At 33.6% G+C, this 22925-nt stretch overlaps 1 protein-coding gene across 6 annotated transcripts in view; it reads left to right on the forward strand.

The window, feature by feature from the left end:
- The window catches only part of lilli (AF4/FMR2 family member lilliputian), a 561135-nt gene that overhangs the window by 441229 nt on the left and 96981 nt on the right, over positions 1-22925 (forward strand). For all 6 annotated transcript variants that reach the window (XM_081737944.1, XM_081737943.1, XM_081737942.1 and 3 more), the window contains one exon: positions 8602-8632. In XM_081737944.1, coding sequence (XP_081594070.1) covers positions 8602-8632 — 31 coding nt within the window. The remainder of the gene's footprint in view (positions 1-8601; positions 8633-22925) is intronic.

Below are 22925 nucleotides of genomic sequence, written 5' to 3' on the forward strand. Positions count from 1 at the left end.
ATTTATCAAACGTAAATTTTCAAGAAATAATGTGTTTCGTGGAACACTTGCTAAATGATGTGATTGTGCGGCTTTTATTTCATAAGGCTCATAGAAATGTGCATAGGAGTAGCATACAGTATGATAAATTTCTTACTACAGTAGTTCATTAACTGTCAATTGTGGTGATCAAAGAGTCGTAAACACGACAATCTGATTGTAGGATTCATTCGATAATGAGCGCAGAACGAATGGTTACTTAGAAAAAAAAAAAAAAAAAAAAGTCTCTCTTTAAAATTGGCAGACTCCCAAGCAAGAAAGAATTATCTGAATCATCCTGCTGAATTATACTGCTTCTGAATCAACCTTCGTAAAGTCGGGTTTCATTTCTTCTATCGTTCTTACATGGATTCCACACAATTCGATACATTACTGTGATTTTGATTGCCAATATATCACCTTTCAGATACAATTTTTTAAAAATGTTTGAGAACTTTTAGTGCGATTTACTGTTAAAACACAGAAAAATGTCAAATAAAGCCAATTTCATGGATATTAAAAACAGTCACATTTATGGCATAAATGTTTGAATATAATTTCGGGCATGTGGCCACCGCGACTGGTGCGTACATGGCGTAATCTGGAGGTCCAATTTTCACACACTCTTCGCAGTAAATCAGTTTGTGTTTCTGCAGTAACGTGTCGAATGTTGGTTTCCAAGTGCTCAATGGTTTCTGGTTTCTTTGCGTACACATACGACTTTACATATCTGCAAAGAAAATAATCTAATGCCATCAAATCGCACTAACGAGATGGCCAGCTAACAGGTCCATTTCGGGAAATTAGTCGTTCGTCAAATGTTCCTTTCAGTAAATTAATTGTGGCGCGCGCTGTGTGGCAGTGGACTCTTGTAAGCACATAAACCAAGATCTTTACGCAAAATTTTCCGTAAAGTAGCAGGACACAAGTTTAATTGTTGAGCATGAAGACGAATTGATACATTTGGGTCATCAACACTACCATCAATCGCTTGTTGTGTCCGCACTGTACGACTTCTTACGGGATGTGTATTATCATGTAGAGTAAACGTATTGGGAAAACGATTCATAGTTTGTCAAATTAATCGCTCTGATAGACGATTATGAGCGCGTAATGCCCGATGAGTTTGTCGAAGTGAACCATGGTTTTCAAAATAAATTTGTACAATTTGCAAACGTTGCTCCGGCGTGAGTCTATTCATGATGAATTGCCAAACCAAATTAACCTCAAAACAACCACCTCAAAACAACAGAGAACTGCAATATCAGCTATCACAGAAACAGTGTTGCCAGTTTAAAGTTCTCCGCCTCTTTTTATTTTTATTATTTTTTTAACACCCTTTAAATACATTGTAACATAGATCATTTCATATGGATCATACTTTGTCATACACTTTTATATTCTTCAAAGCGTGTTAATAAGTCTCAGTGTTAATGACGTTGCATTATAGTCATCAGGTGAATAGAAACATTTCATTCCTTGTAAAGCTGTTGTTCCATTTGAACCAGTAAACTTTTAATTATACCGAGTGTATCAAAAGTCAGGAGCCATAGGCTATCTTCGTTATTAGTAAAGATACGAAAAAATTGAAAGAAAGGAAAGTTGATGTAAGTACGTGGTTTTCAGTCTAAAATTGTGGAATTTTCACACTTCCATAAGCTGTTTTCTTTATTTATTTATCGACAGAACAGGCATTACTGTCCAATTACAGTGTCAACACATAAGGCGTAATTTTAAATTATAATGATACTAAAATTTGAATTAAAATAATACATTTTCCTTGAAAAACTTTAAAAAAAAATATAAAGTACTAAGGATTACTCTTTTGAACGACTTTTCAAAACTATTAAATACATTTATATCGTTGTAACCCTTACTGATTGTATTGTATGTAGCACAAATTCTCCATGTAGGTGACATAGGTATATGTACGTAGTGCATTTGTAGGTGCCTTCCTGCAGTAGAACAGGCCACTAATTCTCTTGCGTGTTTTGAGGGATGGAATCTTGATCATTATTTTTGCAATTATGTCTGCACAGTCTATTTTGTTGTGCAGAAGCCTGTGTAAGAAAATAAGGTCGTTCAACGTCCGTCTTTGTTCAAGTGTCTGAAGTGTAAAGTTACCAAGTAAATTATTGTATGGTTCATATTTTGTCCTTTTCTATGTGAGAAAAGTGTTTCAAATAAGTCCGGCATATTCAAGTTTGAATCTTACGAAAGAAAAGTAAAGCGTTTTCAAGGAGTTAACATTCGTAAATTCTTTGATTGTTCTGGTAAGAAACCCAAGATTTCTATATGCATCCTTGGTAATATTTGCCATATGATGCGAAAAGGTTTTTTTTTTTTTTTTTCTTTCTTTCTTTAATTCCCTTTAAATATTACACCTAAATCTTTAATTTTGTCTAATTTTTCTAAACTTTTTCTATTAATCGAGTAAGTGAAGTCATGTTTTCTCACGTGTACTGTATTAATATTTATTGCAAGTCTGTAATATATTTAATTGGCCAGATTTTGTTGCATGAGTAAATAGTCATCTATAGATTTCACATCTACGAATATTTTCAAGTCATCTGCAAAGAGTATTTTATGGGATCCGTTTGGGCTTACATTGGTAATGCGCCCAATATTAAATGGAAAAGCAACGTTTCCAGTTCAGCAGGTTGTCCCCTATGCCCTTACCACACGCACGATACAGAATTGTTAAAGAATGGATTTTTGAAGTGTTCTAGGTTCCCTCACACAATTATCTGCACGTTCTTCATACCATTTTTTGTGGTGTCTTACGTTTCGTTCGACCCACCTACTGAAGTGGTAGTGCACTTTTATTTAACGTTGAGTATATTACTAGTGTAGAGCCCAAACGGTTGGTTCAATCGGAAAAATTCCACCATTTTACATTGAAATCCGCTATTGCTATATATATATATATAATCTTTATTCATAACGAAGATAGCCTATGACCCCAGACTTTCGTTAAACCCGGTATACCAACTTTCTGCTAAATGAGGGATATGTATAATTGAAAAAGCATCCGTCCTGTTCCCTAACAGTATTTGCTCCATCACTCACACACAAATCCATAATACTGCCATTGAAATTTCTAAAGCTCATTACTGTCCATTGATGCAGATGTAAACAAATATGACAGCATTTGCTTTAGGGAAGTTTTTGAATCGGATTTAGCATATAAACACGTCTCATTATTAATTTATTTATTATATACTACTTGTAGTATCGTTTAGGCTCAATCAATATATATTATTTTTAAAGACAGAACTTTTTTCGAATACATTTATTTGTGTATTCGAGAGTTACAGTATCCTTTATCAAAACAGACCCAAAACGCCATCCTCTTATATTTTTTTGCAATCGATAGAAGTTTAAACATGTATACCATAAATAGAGTTATGGAAACACCAGACTATCGAAAGTAACTTGCTTCACTGCCTAACGTAAGCTGTTTCCTCCCACCCTCATTCTTATTTAACTTTTACATACAATAAACCTGATACATCAGAATTATCATAACCTCCAGTCAACAGTTCAGGGTGTTGCTGCAATAAGGGGTCAGTTCCATTTTTCTCTTTTATTTGGAACTTGAAAGAAGGAAAAAAATAAAATTGAATTTTTATTCCAGCCCGAACAATGCAGCCAACTCCCAGCAAGTAGGGAAGAACGGGTAAATACCGCAAACTCGAATTTGGAGCTAACTCCTTATTACAGCAAGCACATCAATTACATAAAATGTAGCTTGCCTGGGAAACCTTCTCACTACTTCTTTCTAACTCAGGTTGTGACATGTTCTGCAACCGTCAGTCGTCCTTCTTCAGAACAGTTAGTGGGTTCATGTACCCAGTCTTGGTTACCATTGGACTTAACTAGGTGTTGTACACTGTAAAGACAATCAAGTAGAAAGTTCACATCGCACCAATTTCGATCCCAATCAATAGGAATCTGCCACCTAATGACATACACACCATGTGGCATGATTATTATTATTATTATAACTAAGAGATCCTGAAACATTAACTTAAAGTGAAAGGTAGGTAGACCACTCGACTGATGTTAGCTAGACACAATAGGCTTCATTGGAAAGCTTCAAAGAAATGAATGATATGTTTAATGAAAACCATGAAATTTTAGGAAAGTTATCGGTGAGCACTTTTTGAAGTTGGAATAAATTCACCTCTTATCTGTTATTATTTCAACCCCAAGCAATAAGAGAGTTTCTCAGTCTTAGACAAACCGCACCCTGTTTCATAAAAATCAGAAATTTTACAAAGTTTATCTGAAATACACATTAAATAAATAAATCACTCCCTTGTTCACAACCGATTTAAACCCGTGCGTAAATTATCGTGGAAATTTTTAAAATCATTATATAAATAGGGACACTTCTCAGGTTAGGGATGGATTTATCCCGCTATAACATTATTCTGCACTGATTTAAACTCCAAGCAGAGGCAGTGATCGAAAAGTCGCAAAGTAAGTGTAATAAACCAAATTACATCAGAATAGATTCTTTACGATTTTCGAAAAATAAATAAATAAATAAGTAAATAAATAAAAATACTACAATTTTTTCTGTAAGGTGGTATGAATTCACCCATTTGCCTAGTTTCCGCTCGAAGCTATACAAAAGTATCTTTAATATCAAACAAACCACACGCCATGTTACATAAAACTTTAAGTAGTGTTGAATTTTCCGCAGAAACTACTTAGTTGGAAGTGAATTTAACCCCGCTACTTTTGAGCTCTTTGAATCTTAATAGTTTTCATCAAAGTTATTCTGAAAAATCATTACCACTACATTTATATGTGCAGACTTGCAACATAAGATTGCTGAGCCCGTTATTCATGACGGATTTCAACCCCAGAAATAGGCTTATTTCCTGAATTAGGAAGAATGCACTTCTGAAGATCCATTAAAAATTAAAATGGGATAAATTTTAAACAACTTACCGTAGAATAGACGAATATTAATGTTGTACACAGACACACCAGTTGAATGGTAGAAGCTCATTTATGCTCACTTTAATGAGAAGTCGTTAGCATGGTGATATAGTTGGACGATTCTTTGGATAGTAAGAAAATAAAATAAAGTTACCGACTAGTCAGTATGTAGTTGAGTTTAACGGGCATAGAAGCAATAAAACAACTTACAACCTATACTACTATTGAATGATCCTTATTCAAATTTTGTATAATTTCTTGTATTTACATGAATTTCGCGATACTACGCACTAGGAACTACTGTATTCACTCTCATCTTAGGATATCAAGATAATTACTTACCATTTTTTGTCGACCCTAGTGCATTCTCTAGTTTTATATTTTCCACAACTTACAGCCAGTAATATTAAGAACTTATCTTTAATCAATAGATACACAAATAATTGAAACAGATATTCCATTTCTTCATTTGTAACTATTACTCCATTGAAATCAGTCAACCCAGTTGGGAAGCAAGTTAGTCTTATCGATGTGTAATTTAAAAGAATTAGCGCTAGTTGACAGATCCGATTTTAAGTAGCTAGTACGTCAGCCATATTGCGTTTTCTTTACACACAAGCCAAGACTGTATGTAGTAGTTTGTAATCTTGAGTAAATTATATTTAATAAGTTACTTAAAAATACTTATTTAGCAGATTAACAGCAGCTGTTTTTCTTCTTTTAAGATGAGAGCTCCCTGTTTTTTATTTTATTTATTTATTTATTTATTTTTACAATTTTCAAAATAATGTAAAAGAAGACTGTAGATCGAAATTTTGGGTTCATAGTAGTATTAGGATACTGCTTGTTATTACGTAATTTGACCGCCTGTGAATTATGCATAACACAACGCTGAAATTGCATGGCGATAAACAGTCCCTCAAAGACACCAATTACACGATATATAAAAGTGTTAATTAGGCTTCCTTCCTTAATTTTGTTAGTAACTTGAAGAAATGAAGAATATTAAAGATGTTATTGTATGCTATTAAATGCTTCTTAATAAGACTTTGTGTTACATAATACTCCGTCGTTTGAATTTTGAACTAACTACATTTTAATAATGTATATTCAGAATGTACAATGGAGTATGCGAAAAATAGCTACAAAACTTAAATGGTGGGAAAATAAATGTGCTGAATATTGGTATGCATGATGTAATTTGCGGATGACAGAAGTAATACTATAAACTTCTGTATCTATAAACGTAACATTCAGAAATCTCGCACAGAATGAGATTCAGTTTACCTAGAGAGGAATACGAATCTTGGATGATAACAGTTAAATTTCCGTTGTCCCAACAATTAAAGTAATCTAACAGTGTTTATCCCATAAGCTGAAATATACTGTCATACTATCAGGTCAAATCCCACGAATGCCAGAGCACTCTGATTTATTCCACATGTAAGTGCACCTATTTTACATTAATGATACCAGGGAATATTTTCTGTGCAATACTATTTCAGAGATTATGTATACAAGATGTATATTAGATTATAATGTTAATATGTGCAGATTGTTCTTTAATTTTTAAAAATATTTGCAGATGAAAATAGAACAGAACTTGTTTCAAAGTTCGGACCAAATGGTGTGCTTCAATATATTATATATATTATATTCAATATATTATATATTAATTATGACATTATCTGAGTTAAATATTTCTCTCTTATAAACTGCTTTTAAGAAAGTATATTTTGTTGTTAGTGTAAATAGTGGAACCCATTGTTATAAATTGACTTACTTTGTGTTCCAGTTGTCTCCATATCATTTTTAGAGTTTCAGGTTTTCACACTGTAAATGAATAGTTGATTAACAATGATGAGATGGATAATATATATTATATGGTGGTATTATGAATGAAATAATGTGTACTGTGCTGTAAGATGGAAATTATACTTCAAACCTATCTTCAGTTTCTGGGTATGTAAGGATGACGTAAATTCATTAATTGAAGGCGAGTTTGATTAAATTCACTACAAACAATACAATTATGTTCTCAGTAGAAATTGAAGTTCACATTAAATAATGATATTGAACAAAATTGGAATTTATACATTATATTTCTTTTATTTGGACTCGGGTTTTCCAGAGGTAGGCTGGCTTAAGAATATAGTAAAAATTTTCAACAAACGTCAATTTATAATTCTTTCCACATTTTTTTGATGACCATACTAAATACTAAAACTTAGTACACATTGCTTCTTCAAAAATCCTCTCTCTACTTGCTCCATAAATGTATCTGCATGCTTACGTATAGAATTCTCAGTTTTTAGTGCATGTTTAGGTTGGCGATATACTTGTTTTGCGTAACACACAACGATTACTTAGACAGTGAAGTTCACTTTAAGCAAATTTATAGAGGAAGCATTCAATAACATTAATTTTCGTTTTGTTCACGATGAAGAATGTAAAGCACAGAAATAATAAGAATAGGTTGACACACGTTCTGAGAGTTTACGTAACAAAACACATTACTTTGTGCGTGAGATATATAGTGTTTCTGCTCATCTTAATTTCGATGGATTTTTAATTTGAAAACTGTCCACTGTTATACAGCTGCTACTGTTCACTGTTTCTTACTTTTCCCTATTCTTCGTTTACCTCCTTACTCCCTCTAAGCAAGACAAAATCTACAGGAGCACTTGTTTCTTTATACAGGACTGGTGAAATTGTTTTTATCATGGATTCTGTACGTGTTTCAAGTTTTAAGTTTGGCCAATGTATGTTACTGAGTATGGTTTTGACCAGTTCGTTCCGTGCGTATTTTTAACGTTCAAATTCTGTGATACTATACATTATCCCGATATCACACGATAGTAGTTCTTTCGGTCTGTAGAATACAGTCTTCTACAAAAGATCATTTTTGCTATGTTGTACATCGGAATGGTCATACTGAGATAATTGTTACATTCTTCGTAGAATCCTTTATCATCTTAGGATACTTTTCATGTACACTCATGTCCAAAATTATTGTCACATGCCTATAAATATGTTGTTGTAGGACTATAATTTGATAACGAATTCGCCCGGTATTTCTTATAATGTTTGTATGTGTATAATCGGCAACGACTTGTATGTGGCAAATTTCGTATCAAAAGAGCAGTAAATAAGAACAATAAAGTGAAAGTAAAACTTTCTTATTCATTTAGCAATATTTTGTTTTACTCATTCTAATTTTCGTATTTATAATTCTTTTCCTATGAAATTTACCACAAATAAACATTTCCCGATTATACACATAGTATCAATATTAAAAGTACCCTACAAAATCATCATCAAATTATATTCTTACAAGAAGACCGTTATAGATATGCGACAATCATTTTGGACATGAGTGTACCTTTGATAAGGACTGCAACTTTATTATTTGAAATAAAATTTGAACTTTTTATTTCATTCAACAAAATTATAAGTATCTTATCTCTTAAGTTCAGAACGAATTAACGCATTTCGAATATACATTTTATTTCTTTTAGATAAATCAGAATTGTTCCTTCCATATGTAAAAGCCATGGGCTGGATCATAATGTTAATCATAACTTAGGTTGTAGTAAGTTCGGTGTAATTTTCTATTTTCTTTCTTTGTAGGAGGATACGCCGGAAACTAACAGCAAGCCACGTAAGTAGATATTTTCCTTTTTATAACAGTATGATATTGAGCAGCTAATCAAATACTTTGTTGTTAGTAGTAAGTGTTCATTGATCATACTTCGAGTTTTTTTCTCTCTCTTTTTGTTATCAAAATATTATTTACGGAGACATTTTTTCCTGCATAATTGACAGATAATAATTAGTAAAATTGTATTTGGAGATGTTTCTGATTGTGAAGAAATCAATATTCACATCAATCATGACGTCATAACATGGAATTTTTCATTCTAAGAACAAAATTGTTGGGTTCTCTCAAACAATAAGCTAGGATTTTTTTTCGTTCTCAAAAACAAAATTGTTGGATTTTTTTTTTTATATACCACTTTTGGAATTTTAAACGCAAAGTGCCGAAATTTCAAACCCCACTTTATGTTGTAGCCACTTGGAACTAAAGGTATTATGAGGGGGGAAATACAAAGATTTGCTTTCACATTGAGAACTTACGGTAGATTGCAAATTATAATATTAACTAGAAGTAATGGGTTTATCAGTTTCGGTTTCAGTAAATTGATAAGGGATGCAATATTACCTACTCTTGGGACTCTGAATCTACTGTATATGTTTAATTAAAAAAAAAAAAAAAAAAAAAAAGGAAAAGTTTTTCACAATCATTACTGTTTTTGCTCTGTAGGGATCAACATCAAATATTTATTGATTTTAAAAAGGCTTACGATTCAGTTAGGAGAGGAACATTGTACAACATTCTTCAGAATTTGGAAATATCAAATAATACTTTCGATAAAGTGGATACTTTCAAATATATATCTAAGATCAGTATTAACAGACCAAAAACATATTCACGAAGAATTTAAATGTCGACTAAAAGCAGGGATTTCGTGTTATTATTCAGTTCAAAATCTTCTATCGTCTCGAATTCTGTCGAGGAATTTAAAGCTTAAAATAATACATAAAACGATAATCATGCCGGTTGTGCTGTTTGGTTGCGGAACATGGTCGCTTACTCTGGGGGAAGAACGAAGACAAAGTATTTGACAATAAGATCCTAAGATGAATATTCGGACCGAAGAGGAACGGGAATGGTGAAGGTCGAAAACTTCATAATGAGGAACTACATAATTTATATCGTTTACCAAACATTGTTAGGGTCGTCAAGTCTCGTAGGCTCAGGTAGGCAGGTCATGCAGCCAGAATGGAAGAAAGTAGGAACACTTTCAATGTCGTAACTGGAAGACGAATCGGAAAACGACCATTAGGAAGACCTAGGCGCAGATAGGAGGACACTATTAAGATGTATTACAGAAATAGGAATGCAAAGTAGAAACTGGATCCAGTTGGCTAAGGATAGAAGTCAGTGAGGAGCTTTTGTGAACGTGGCATTGAACCTTCGGATTCCATAGGCCATAGAGTTAGCCCTGTAGGGATCAATATTGAAACCGGAAGTTTTAGTAAATTTCTACCACTTTTGGTTTCAGTGCAAGATAAAGGCAGAGAAGAGATCTCTTCATGATATGCCAAATCCACACTTAAAGAACTTTGTCTCGTACTGTTTTTACTCTATGACTATTAACATTGAAACCGGAAATGGTAGATTTGCTACTGTTTTGGTTGCAATAGTTGAATAAGGATGGAGATGCATCCAGTTTTGGGAATGCTGAACCGAAAGCAGAAAACCATTTCCGCTTTGAACCCTGTCAACAGACAGACATAGCTACGTATAATATAACATCTCTACGCTTATGCACAACGTAGTTTGGAAGTCTAAAACTACGTTTCAGTTTGATTGTCAATTAATTCAAAAGCTGAAAACTTTCCAGTTGATTGTTCAGAGGCAAAGGATGAAGCTTGACTTGTCAGCCTCATGAGAGCTTCAAAGCTCAACTAGTGACGTTTTATGATACAAATATTGCGTCTGTGATTTTTAAATGTAATTTTGAACTACAGTGGTACACTGGAATTTGAGCTTAATTCATTCCCGTTTGAATTCCAAATCGTTCAAGGTCCAATACCATATTTTACCCTTTATAGTAATAGAAACTTGAGTCATCCGTTCCTGGGTCGCACGAGCTCGAATTTACAAAATTATTTTAACACTAAATACACTGGATCTTAAAGTAAAATATCAACAAATAATAATATACGCCTAAATATTTGAATGAAAATGTGAAATTAACAAAATAAAAAAATAACAACAGCATTGAAAATCTCGCGAGATGCTTTCAGTATGCCTCTGACAACAAACTGAACGACAAAACGCGGAGTGATGTAAACTGTGCGGAAACGTATGCACACACACACTCGAACAATGTACTAGGCATTCCGATTCCGGGAAAAAAGTTTTATCGCATCTTTCGTTCTAATTCCAAGTTGTTCTGGTTTTGGCGTATTCGATTTCCGGGGATAATAGTGATTGGAAGTGAGTAAATGCAAAACTTAAAAAGTCAGATTGGTAGAAATGTGTGAAAATTATTGTAAAATTAAACCAAAAAGACAATCTACAGACCAGTGCTGTTAAAATTACATGATGTTCTTTATTCAGATATTTTCCCTGTTTCTTAGCATATTTTGTGAATATTCGAAAAATCGATATTTGAAAATCCGTGTAATTCATTATTCAAATTTTAACGGCACAAGTGTAGACAGATAAACAGATCAGTCATGATGAATCAAGTTATGCAAAATTGATTAGTACATAAATTTTTACCCAAACCTTTGTTTTTCCGGTCAGTCCCTCTATAATTTTCAGTTTTAGCATTTTCTTTCTTTTTCTCACCAGAAAGTCTTAATCTTCGTCGTAAACTTAGGCGGGTAACAATTTAATTAAGAACACCTTGAAAAACTATTTTTTTTTTTTTTTTTAAATATTCAAATGTATTTTTATTAACAAGAGAAAACTATGCCAGAGAGAAGTTGTAATATTTCAATTTCTGTGATGTTTCGATAAATATAAAAACAGAGAGTAGGTAAGTTAGATCGTAATCAATTAGAGGAAACAGTGGCGGAAACTGATCCTTATTTAAAACTATAGTCAATAATTTTCAGTAAGGTTTGACGTCAGAAACAACAATAAAAATTCACAGTAAAGCTAAAAAATCCTTAAAATTCCTATTCGTAGTCTAGTTTGAGGTGTTGATTAATGTGGTGTTGCGGAAGTGCCTAAGAGTAAAAATAATTTCGGAATTTCAGTGTGAACCATTAACTTTTACAGGTTAACTTATATTTTTTAAATTTAATTTTGTTTTTATCCGCACTCATCTAAATATTATTTCTGCAACTTTCATTTCAGTTCCTCTTAACTATGCTGTTTCGATTGTGTTCATAGCTGCATCTCTTTTAATCGGAACCTTTTTATGATATAACAAATTTAACTTATCTGCCCAGTTCTTACATGTTGCTACTATTTTACTTCCCACCTTTAAGCATGACTTTTCCGTTTTCGCGCATAAACATGTAGAATAACTTACATGATGGTTGATAACTATTTCATCATATTTCCTGATTACATGTGCAAGTTTGAGATCTTTTTATTTTTCACCAGTTTTGGATAAGTTATTCATAAAAACTGTCCAGGAGAGCAGTTGATTCTCCTGTCGTACCTAGTACTTCATTTTACTGTGTAATATCTTCTCTCACATACAATACAGTTTCTCAAAATGGTTAAAATTAATACTGAAAAGTCTTTCGATTTGATCAAATAACTAGAAATGCATTTTACCCGCCCTGAAAAGTAGTCGTAACTGTTGACAAATTCTTAACAACAGAATTCCACGGTACAGTCACCAACAAAAGCAACTGGACCCCTGACTGTTATAATTCCATTACTTGGGGTCCAGGTACTTATGTGGGTGACTGTACACATTTACTGATGTCCATTTGAGAATCAGTATATTTTGCTTAATTCTAGTCACAAATACGAGTTATTGCAACGTCCTTTTTCGGATAATTCTGATAAATTATCTTATCTCTTAGAGAAAATTCCGTCCTTTTCCTCTGCAGTTGAGTTTCGGAAAAGACCGAAGCTTCTTTGCAAAATGAACTTACCATTCTTTACAGTAACTTCGAAAATATTGTTAAGACGTTACTGCATTACTTTATTTTCCTAGACTTATTCTTAGATCTATCTCTTCTAATCTAAATAAATCAGAATAGGGCAGAAGTCGTGTTATATGGCGTATTTCAATATCTTGTGTTTAGGTTTTCTGTGGAATAGGATATTAAAAAAAAAAAAAAAAATCTTCGTGAAGTCATTCGAAATATGTAAAGTAGCTTTAAATTACCTCTAAAAGAGTTGTGATAAAAGTATGACAAGTAATGATAAAAGAATTAGCAAAATTAAGGCATTGAAGGGGGAACGGGAGAAACTCACCAGAAGCCCAGAGATACGAAGTTGTTTAACACAAGAGACAGAAGGTCTGGGATGGAACCAAACACTTCCGCAGTCTCAGATCACATTGTGATTAACAACTGTCTCACATCACATGTCTGTATTGTGTTATATATTATTTAAACTAAAAATACAATTCATTGAACAAACAAACGTTTATTTAAAAAGTAATAAACACGTAGCAGTTTTGCCAACTAAATGAACATATTGTCTTCATCAGACACTATGAGACAGGTGGTGTCGGATGAAGCCAATGTTGACAAAACTGTTAGCATTTATTATGTTTTAAAATATAAACGTTGCTTTCTTCAGTTAATTGTATTTCTAAATTGAGTTATTTGAGATAGCGAAGCTAGTGTGAATCAGTTAAAGTTATTGTATATTATTGTATCTACGAATTTTATTATAATTATTACTATTTCAATCTTATCTATTCATTTCTTGGAAATTCGTTCATCATTATCCAATGGCATCTATTATCCTTATATTTTGCCTATGGAGCGTAATTGTGGAAAATTACAGATTTAACTTCATATCAGTAACAGCAAGAATTATTCTTCATTATGTAAGTCAGTGAACCAAAAATAAAGTGTAGGTCAATAATCTGAAGAAGCCTTCCTTAAAGTAACCTTGGGAAATGATACCTTTCCGTAGAATTAATCGTATCTGTTCTATATTCGGAACTATATGAAATATGGAAATACAGTGTTAGATCATTTTCAACTGAATCTCTCACGTTTGAACAAAGGCAATGTAGTTCATCTCAGTTTAACATAAGATCCAAATCACAAGAACTTTCGGCGAAAATCGAAGCTGAGTCTCTAAATTAAATGCTGAACATAAGGGAGCTTACAATAAGACTTGAGACTCACTGGCTGAATCGTGTGAATATACACGTGTAAAGTACGTAGAATTGTAATTCAAGAACTTGTTAATCTGCATTATGTGGACTTCTTACGATAAAAGGAAATAAAAATCAATATTTTAATTTACATAATTATGCTTTTAAGCTGAAAGAGATGGGAGTAAATGAAGAAATGTTGACAGTAGTTCCGAACAGGCGAACTCCAAAAATCCCGAAGAACCGGGTTGTCCACTACGGACTCACATAACTTGAGATCGAATCTAATATTTTGTTAGAACCAGCGTGACCTAATTTTGAACCACCATGCACTCGTATTGACTATTAAATAAGTAATCGTCGTCTTCGATGTAGATAATTCAGTACCGTCACTTTGATCGTAATCTTTGATGGAAAGTAAATTTCCAAACATACTAGCTTAGCAGTAAATCTGAAAGTTTACGTGCGAGGAACAGAGTGACTGTTGTTTGAAATACAAATAAAAGACTAAAACATATTACGCCATGTGTCTAGCAGTATGGATCTATACTATTGATCCACTGTTGAGTTGAGCTGTGCTTCAATTGCTTGTTCTGGATATGTTAATTTACGTTACGTTGATGGGACAAATAACAATAATTACGAAGGAATCAGATCATAATCGAAATGAAAAAGTGTACTGCAGGATGAGGTAAAAAATACTCTGATTAATTTGAAGTACCGCATTTCAAGAAAGTAAATACTCACGTTAAGCGGGTTTGCATATTCAGATCCGAGCTCTCCAAACATCAGTCATTCCACAGATTCAACCTGTTTTATGTAAGTTATTAGGACGTAAAATCGAATGTGATATATTCGAAAAATACTTTTATACATTGCAATAATTATGACGTCTAAATATTCGCCACAAACTTATAGTCGAATCGGACTAAACAAAAGCGAGTGTGGAGCAGAAAATCACTTTACACAAAAGTCAAAAGATGTGCGGAGGGCATACGAAATGGTCGAACGGTGTGAATTAATAGTCTGTCAGTCAGATGTAGACTCAGATTTTGTAAGGTTTTTATTCCCCTTTTCCTCACTACCACCATTCTACCCTGAAGCAAGGGATAATCTACTGGCGAATAAAAGAAAAAAAAAAAAAGTAATTGTTGTTTCGAAGCTGCGGTATTTATTTTGTTCAGTTACTATAATCAAATAAAGCTAATTATTTTTATTGGAAAAATAAAAGTTTAGTAATGCTAGAAAAAACAGTTCACGAAGAGATGAAGATAGCAAATTCTCAACTCCAAGCAGAACCCCAGAATATGGTTAGCGTATGCACCTTCGGACAGGGGATCCGCGGACTCATACTATATCGTTCACAAAATTTGCAAAACGCAACAAAGAATTAAGTTAAACTGGTAATAGCCGCTGTCACGATAATCGCAAACTAAAACTCAGTTTGTATTAAGTTGACGCAAATCACTACTGAATGAGGCCATCTAGTTCGATTCCCGTTGGGAGCTCATATTCTTTGGAATTCACGTTAAGCTGTAGGTTACGACCCTCATAGCCTTGGTGCTAAACTCCAAATTATCCAATCAATTGCGAGCAACTATGGTAAGCCAGTGATACTCATCATTAATTTCTATTCTATGTTGTTAGCATTTGTTTTTAGTTAATATTAAAAATGATTAAATCCATCTTTACTGTAGCCCAAGTGAATTTTTTTTTCTTGTGAGGTCGCCTTGCTATCAACTCTTTATTAAGTGGTGATCGTGTGATTTATTTCTATTAGTATAAATTAAAATAACCTGGGCGTTGTAGACATTATTACAGAAAATAAAGTAGTTTTACTAGCGTATCATTCGAATTTTTTGAAAGCAAGTGTTTTTAAGAAGTATTTTTCATAAATTTTAAATGTTATTTAGCAGTTGTATATTCATTAGTTGTGTATTAAGGTGAGGACTGCTCTCCCGTCAGCATTCAGATGTAAGCATTTTCTTGTAAACACGCAGTATAAACAAAAGAGAACGTCGGATGAGTTTATTTAAGCGAAGCGTTGGCATTGTGCCTGCTTGACAAGATTGGGCAGGCAGCCTATCGTGCACAGACGAGAGCATTGATAAGCATGATGATTGTGCAAACCGTCGCTAATGAACTAAGAGTTCAAAAGTACCATATTAAACATGAAGAAACTGTGTTGAGATTAGGGTCTTAGCATATCCCTCATCTGACTCTCAAATGACCCGTATATTCTACAGCTGTTAAAATCCGAACAATTTTTTATGGGAATAATTGAATAATGGATTCTTCGACTATACATTATTCGAATGAGGTTTTACTCGAATAATTATTCGGATAACACTAATTCCTCGAATAAGAACAGAAATATTCGAATACTCTCGTATAATTTCAACAGAATTAGTGTACACTTCCCGCCCGCAATATATGTTCTAGTGTTGATGGAATATTAGATCGAAACATATAACTAAGCACGACAGTGGAACATCTCTCTCTGCAGAATCAGTTTTTGAAAACTTTTTGACAGGTTTGGTTTTCTAACAAACTGTTTTCGGTTCTCTATCAAATACCGGTTTCGGTTTTCTATCAAAACTTTTTACTTCGTTAACTTGTTTAGAATTGTGTATTACAAGAACAGGAATATGTATCAGCTTCCGCGATAGTTACACGTGTTTCAGTAACAATCCATAATACTTTTGTAGGTACGGGAAACAGGTTTCGGTGAAAACCGAACCAGTTTTTGGGGAAAACTGAAATGCCGGGTTCTCAGTTTCTAGAAACCATTTCTCGTTTTTTAATAAAAACCGATTTGGGATATTTTAATGTAAAATCAAATGAAGATAAAATATCAGAACCAAAATAAATATCAAAATCTAATAAAATCAGATCTTATGAAAAATCTGCATTTTAAAGAACCTTAATGAAGTACGTATTTTTTCGTAGCGTAATTTGTCTGAATTGATTTTTACTCAGCGTAGTTGACAGTTGGAGAGGGACCGATGTGTCTCTTAGCCCTTGTGTGTTGCTAAATTTTATCATTTAAAAATAAGTTTTACGACATTCAGAAGGTCTATAAAACTAGATTTTATACTACATTTCTACAATGAAGTCTTTAATGTTATATATGAACTTGTATGTATGAATGTATACAGGGTCGAATTTAGGGGGTACACGTGCACCTCCGCCCTTCGTTGTAAATATATTATACTATCTAAAATGAAAAGCTAGCAGTGAAAAAACAACACTTGCCGAAACTTTCTGCAGTCATGTTTCCATTTCGGGCTTAGAAGAGTTTTGCAAAAGCAATAGTTAAGTCGATTTTCTGAAGGTTGAAGGAAAATGATTCACCAAGCAAAGCAATACAACATTTGTTAAGTAAGGAAGAAAACAAAAGCCAGGAAGAGAGAAGAACAATTTTTCCTGCATATCACTTGCGTTTTCTTTAAAATACTCCCCGTCCCCTCCGTTCTATGTATCAGCGTTGTCAGCTGTAAAGAATATTGTCACATGTCACTTTAAAGAGTTTCAATAAGACTTGTTATTTTGGTAGTTATGGTGCATCACCCTCAGAAAATTCTGGATCCGACCCTGTATGTATACGTGTTTGGTATACAGATCCACACTTGGCTAGGCATCATACTTCTTAAGGAGAGCCTGTAAGCTATGTAGAATGTTCAACCAGCTATAGTACCTGTTATGAAATAAACTGTTTGTGAATATGTACGTAGCTGATTCTTACTAGTATATGAGATCGAGTTGCAATGCAGCCTTTCATTTTACATTTCTTCCGTGCGAGGAACGGCACGTATTTTGAAACAGTCTATATCAGTTAGTACCTAACACAGCAGCAGTAATTCTCAGTTGTAACGGAACTCATCCGAAGTGTGCCGCTGTTTTTCTTTGATTAAAGACAAAGAAATGTTCCAGGGAAGGGGCATACTTAGTAATCGGAGGTCCATATATTATTTTCTCATGGTTTATGATTATACTGTAGACGTATTATTTTGGTCTCCTCTCCAGGGGGCACTCCCGGAGCTCGGGGGGCAATGGCTTCCCCCCCGAAACATGTCTGCAAGAAACACTTGTTTGCCGTGTCAAAATAGTCCGAAAACCATGTACCTAATTTAAAACTTAACTGTACCCGTAATCTCCACTCTTAAGAAACTTTTTAAGAATATCTAATATTAGTTTTTTTTTTTTTTAATTAATGGTTATCCATAAAGCCATGATGGTGTGTAGACTGTATCCCATTTCGAAAGGTCAAGTCAGAAATGAAAAAAAAAAAAAAAAAGTCCGTTGAGAGTGATTTGTCCGAAAGATACAAGAGACGATAATGCTATTCTTTGCTTTTTTGTGTTATTTGTAATGTGTGAACAAATCTCTGCCGTTAAACATTTTTTTTTTTTTTTTTTACATTGAAAAACCAATAGTTCAGCCCATATGTTGTGAGTGCTGTTAATTTTCTTTTTATATTTGAAACATCTTTCTTTCTTAGGAACTTGCATAATTGTAGCAAATAGCGATCGTAGTCATGTTGCAAAGAGTATATAAAAGAAAAAAAAAAGCGCGCAAGATCTTATTTCGTCCCACTTTTGTTGAACTCCCCATTATCACAGTGAATGTATTTGTAAAGCTAGGTTGTCACTTTACAAGAACCTTGTAGTTGTCATTAAAAAAATCTTGCAACCCGATTTTACTATTTACTGTTTACACATAACAATTTTCTGATGGCAGGAAAGATATTTCCACCGATGCAGCACTGCACTCTACTGGACAAATAGTGAACCTCCTTATTAAAAACGTGTATTTTGGCGCGCTTCACCTCCCCGTCCAAAGGGCAAAACTGTTTCTTTTCTCTTTGTCAGCGGGAAGGCGATAGCAGGTAGCAAGCAAGACGACCCAGAAAGTTGCACATGGTTTGACTCCTTGCAAGATGAAAAAATATATGTCTCTTTCAATACTATGTTTATATGGAGAAATATTGTAGGGTTGGAAGATTTTTTATGACAGCTACAAGATTCTTGTAAAGTGGCAACCTAGCTTAATGTTACAAAGATCGCCTTTGATATTTCGCTACTCTGAGGGTAGGCCAGCGTGGATGTTCGAATGTTTTTCTGAAATGGAGGAGTAGTGTGTCATATGGTGGGAAAGATAAAAAGAACAAAAAAGGTAACGTAGCTCATTGTAGGTATTAGCATGAAGTTACAATATTTAAATCATAGTATGTTAATAATCAACTAAATTAGGTATTTATTGCATGCGCTGTTTCGATATTGCGAGAATAATCTGAACTATATATCTGTTATTCGTGAAAATGCAAATCAATTCGTAGATGATAATAGTAAATACATTAGAAATACACATATTACCACATCTCTCCACTACAATTACTTTTAAAATGTCGAACTCAACAATGACGTCTCTCTAGAAGTAATGCTATATTTCAGTGTACCCAACTATATTAGTCTGACTAGCATGAGGCCAACACCCAATTACCTGTATTTATGAACGCCAACATGGAAGTGATGCGTACCGGTTTTAAGTGGGGACACCTGATATAATAAGCTTTAATTCAGAATACAAATTTCCTGGAAATTGGCCACTTATCAATAGAAATCATAATGGTTAACATATGGATAGTGGACCCTCGGTTCGCGACCAAACCTGTTTACAAACAAGTTTTATGAAGTTTTCCTCTCGGGGTACGAACGCACTCACACACTGGTATCTGCAGTGCCACGCGCCCAGTAGTACGTTTGGTGTAAACATTACCTGTCAGACTGCTGTGTTCAGAAATTACTGTGAATTTTACCCCTCATGCTGTTTTGTTTAATTTAGTGTTACATATTACTTCAAAAAGGGTAGTGTTATTTTCCTTTTATATATATTCTTCATCACAAAAAATCACTTAATAAAATAGTAACCGACTAAAATTACAGCAAAATTAATTAATTAATTAAAATGCTAAAAGAAGAGAGAAAAGCTTTTGAAGGCGCTAAAATGTTACTATTGTAAATGAGAAAAAATGAATTTGTGCCCCACAGATTATTGCATAATATAGAATTATATTTTCAACAAATTTTATTAGCGATTAGTTTACTTTGCTTTTTTTTTTTTTTTTTTTTTTTAGATAATAGTAACTTTAGATAAAAGCAACAGATAATAGTGCTTTTAAAAATTACTTTCTTCTATTTAGCACTTCTGAATTATTTTCTGCTTTACGCATAGCACGTTTTGAAGTCAGTTTATATATTCCGCTTTTAGCGCTTTTTTAAATTTAAAAGAAGTTGGTTAATAACTATTTTTTTTAAAGAAAAAAGAAAGTTGAATTTTCCACTTTCTCGCTACCAAAGTAGTCAGGTACGCATCTAAACTAAGGGTAAGATACTAGTTTCCTATAAAAAGGTTGGCCTACGATAAAAGCGTGAACAAATATTTTTCTTCAAGTCGATCTATGCGTTACGGAATTACACGTGAACATGGCTACACTTAGGTACGGATTTTAACCATATAAAATTGAATATGCTACTTAAGAAAATAGTTAAAACTACCAAACATAAACTGGAATAAAATAAAGAGAAGAAACAAAAAAGAAAAAAAAGACGTCTATGTAGGGAGAATACAGTTTATAATAAAAAATAACATTGAAAAACAATACGTGTAAACATACCACAGAATGAAGTCGCTTAATTACAGTATTAAAACTTCACCCTTTAAAATGTTTCGCGGTCTAACTCCAGAGGCTGTATCAAACAAAACAAAACAAAACACACACACACACACAAAAAAAATCGAAATGAGTGTACTTTTGTTAGTTATGCTGAACATGACGGGTAAAATTGAGAATTTTGTTAAGTCTGTTAAAAATGTACAGTACAATATACACACTATCACATTTCGGTATTTAGAACGGATTAATTGTATATTTTTCAATAATTTCAGCGAGAAAGATAATTTCGGTTCATGAACAACGTTACGGAACGGATTAATTTGGTAGCCCGGGGGGGGGGGGGGGTACACTATATATGTGGACGTTTCAGTTTTTTTCTTTCTTTATATAAATTGCCGTTATTTGCATTAGTTTGTAATAGTGTCACATAAAATATAAACTGTAGTGAATTGTGACTATATAGATTCTGTCCATTCAAATAATAGTAGATTACACATATAATCTTGACCATGCTAATAAATATTACAGAGTAATTGCTTTCCAATCACCTTAGCGCGTTTTAGCATAGAGTTTTTGAAAAAGTGATTTCCGCGTAGTTAGCAACACTTGATTAAACTTCGGTACAGCAGCTGTCGCGTGCCGACCGTCACTTTCTCCCACCAGCCGGCGTTGCTATGACAACGCACCTTTAATCCCGCCCAAAGACCAATCTAGCGAACTTCGCTGTCAAGGTTGCCAGCGCCGCAAGCTTTGAGTTTCTCATTTTTAAAAGAGTGCGCAACTGCTGATAAATTGTGATTTAGTGCTCGCGCTTGTTTCGGTTCCTGTTCCAGCTATTTGGCCTGTGACATTTACTTTCCCTCCTTTTCTAACGTTGTTTGTTGCTGGTTTCGTGTTGGCTTCACAGCATGAGCTTTCCGCACAGTTTTTCCCCTAAGTTTGGTGGCTAAATGCCCAGTTATAAAGTAAATGGCAATATTTGCTGGACAAAGTTGAAAAACCGCATCTATTGATTTTTTTAAAAAGAAAATTGCAAGTTTCTGGATACTGAAAGACTCCAAACTTTGTTTAGATCAGTGTTTTCCAAATATTACCTCATGGCAACTTCATTTTACAAATAAGTACTTTGAAGTGGTTACTACTTGAAATAAACAAACAGATGTATGTTAAAATAATAATCTTAAAACCTTTTAAAACAAACTTTAATAAAATGTACTTAACAGGATAATTTTTTGGTTGGGTAAAATTAGTAAATGCGTTGGACGCCCCTACGAACGTTGAGAGCTAAAACATTTCTGGATATCGAGAAATTTGTTCACTATACTAATTGTGCTTAATGTTTTTAGTAATCATTTCTTATTTGACCCCAGCAGTTATTTTCTCCTTTTAATACATTTGGTAAAAGTATGTTTTTAAAAGTAATTTTACTGTTATTGTTTTTCAGTTTTTATCATCATATATCGTTTTCAGATTCAATCAGTTTTTAATAGAATCGTAGGGGAAAGTTGTAGTAAGTACCGTACTATTCAATCACATTAACTAATGAACTTTGGTTATCTGTTTTACGCTGTTATGATTCGACGTCAGAACTCTTTTTCTAAATTGCACTATGTTCCACATAAAAGTCTCGAATCAACACGGAAGCACTTCGCCATCAATTTTGTAATAATGCTTAATTAACTGATGTTGCTAGAGAAATACGCAATCTAAATAGGTGTTTATATTAGGGATGGTCAAAATTTTCTAAATTCTGGAATTTTTCCGAGATAGGAAATTTTTTAAATGACGGATTTTTCAACATCAGAATTTTTTCGAAATCCAGAATTTTTCTATTTTTCTTTCTGTATTCCGGGAAGTAAAAATTCCGGAATTTGGCCATCCCCAGTTTGTATCAACTTCATTGGAGCGTAGGAGCAAAGTTCCTCTTACTCAATTTAGGCGTTCGTTTGTCCGAGTATTCCTCTGAGATGCCTGAACCATTCTTAAGAAGCCTCATCACGGCGAATTAAAATACCACTAATTTTACAGTAATTATGTGATATCTTTAAATAGATAAAAGATAATCGAAATGTGGAACAAGAGCGCCCTAGACAATATTATTTTACATGAGATACCGTTATCACGACTCACTTATCTGCTTTCGATTTCGAGCGATTTTGATATTCGGCATTTATTTTCGCGTTTCTAAATGGCTGGAAACGGAAAGCCACTAGGTGACTTGTGATAACGGTACCTCACGCAAAATAATATTGTCTATGGCGCTTTTGTTCCACATTCCAATTATCTTTTATCTATTTGAGGATATCACATAATTACTGTAAAATTAGCGGTATTTTAATTTCGCCGGGATGAAGCCTCTTAACCAAGTTTGACATGGTGATTCGGGAACGCGCGCTGAGTAT

Source organism: Thermobia domestica, chromosome 14 (genome assembly GCF_964235325.1).
Source record: "Thermobia domestica chromosome 14, izTheDome1.hap1.1, whole genome shotgun sequence".
Classification (NCBI taxonomy): domain Eukaryota; kingdom Metazoa; phylum Arthropoda; class Insecta; order Zygentoma; family Lepismatidae; genus Thermobia; species Thermobia domestica.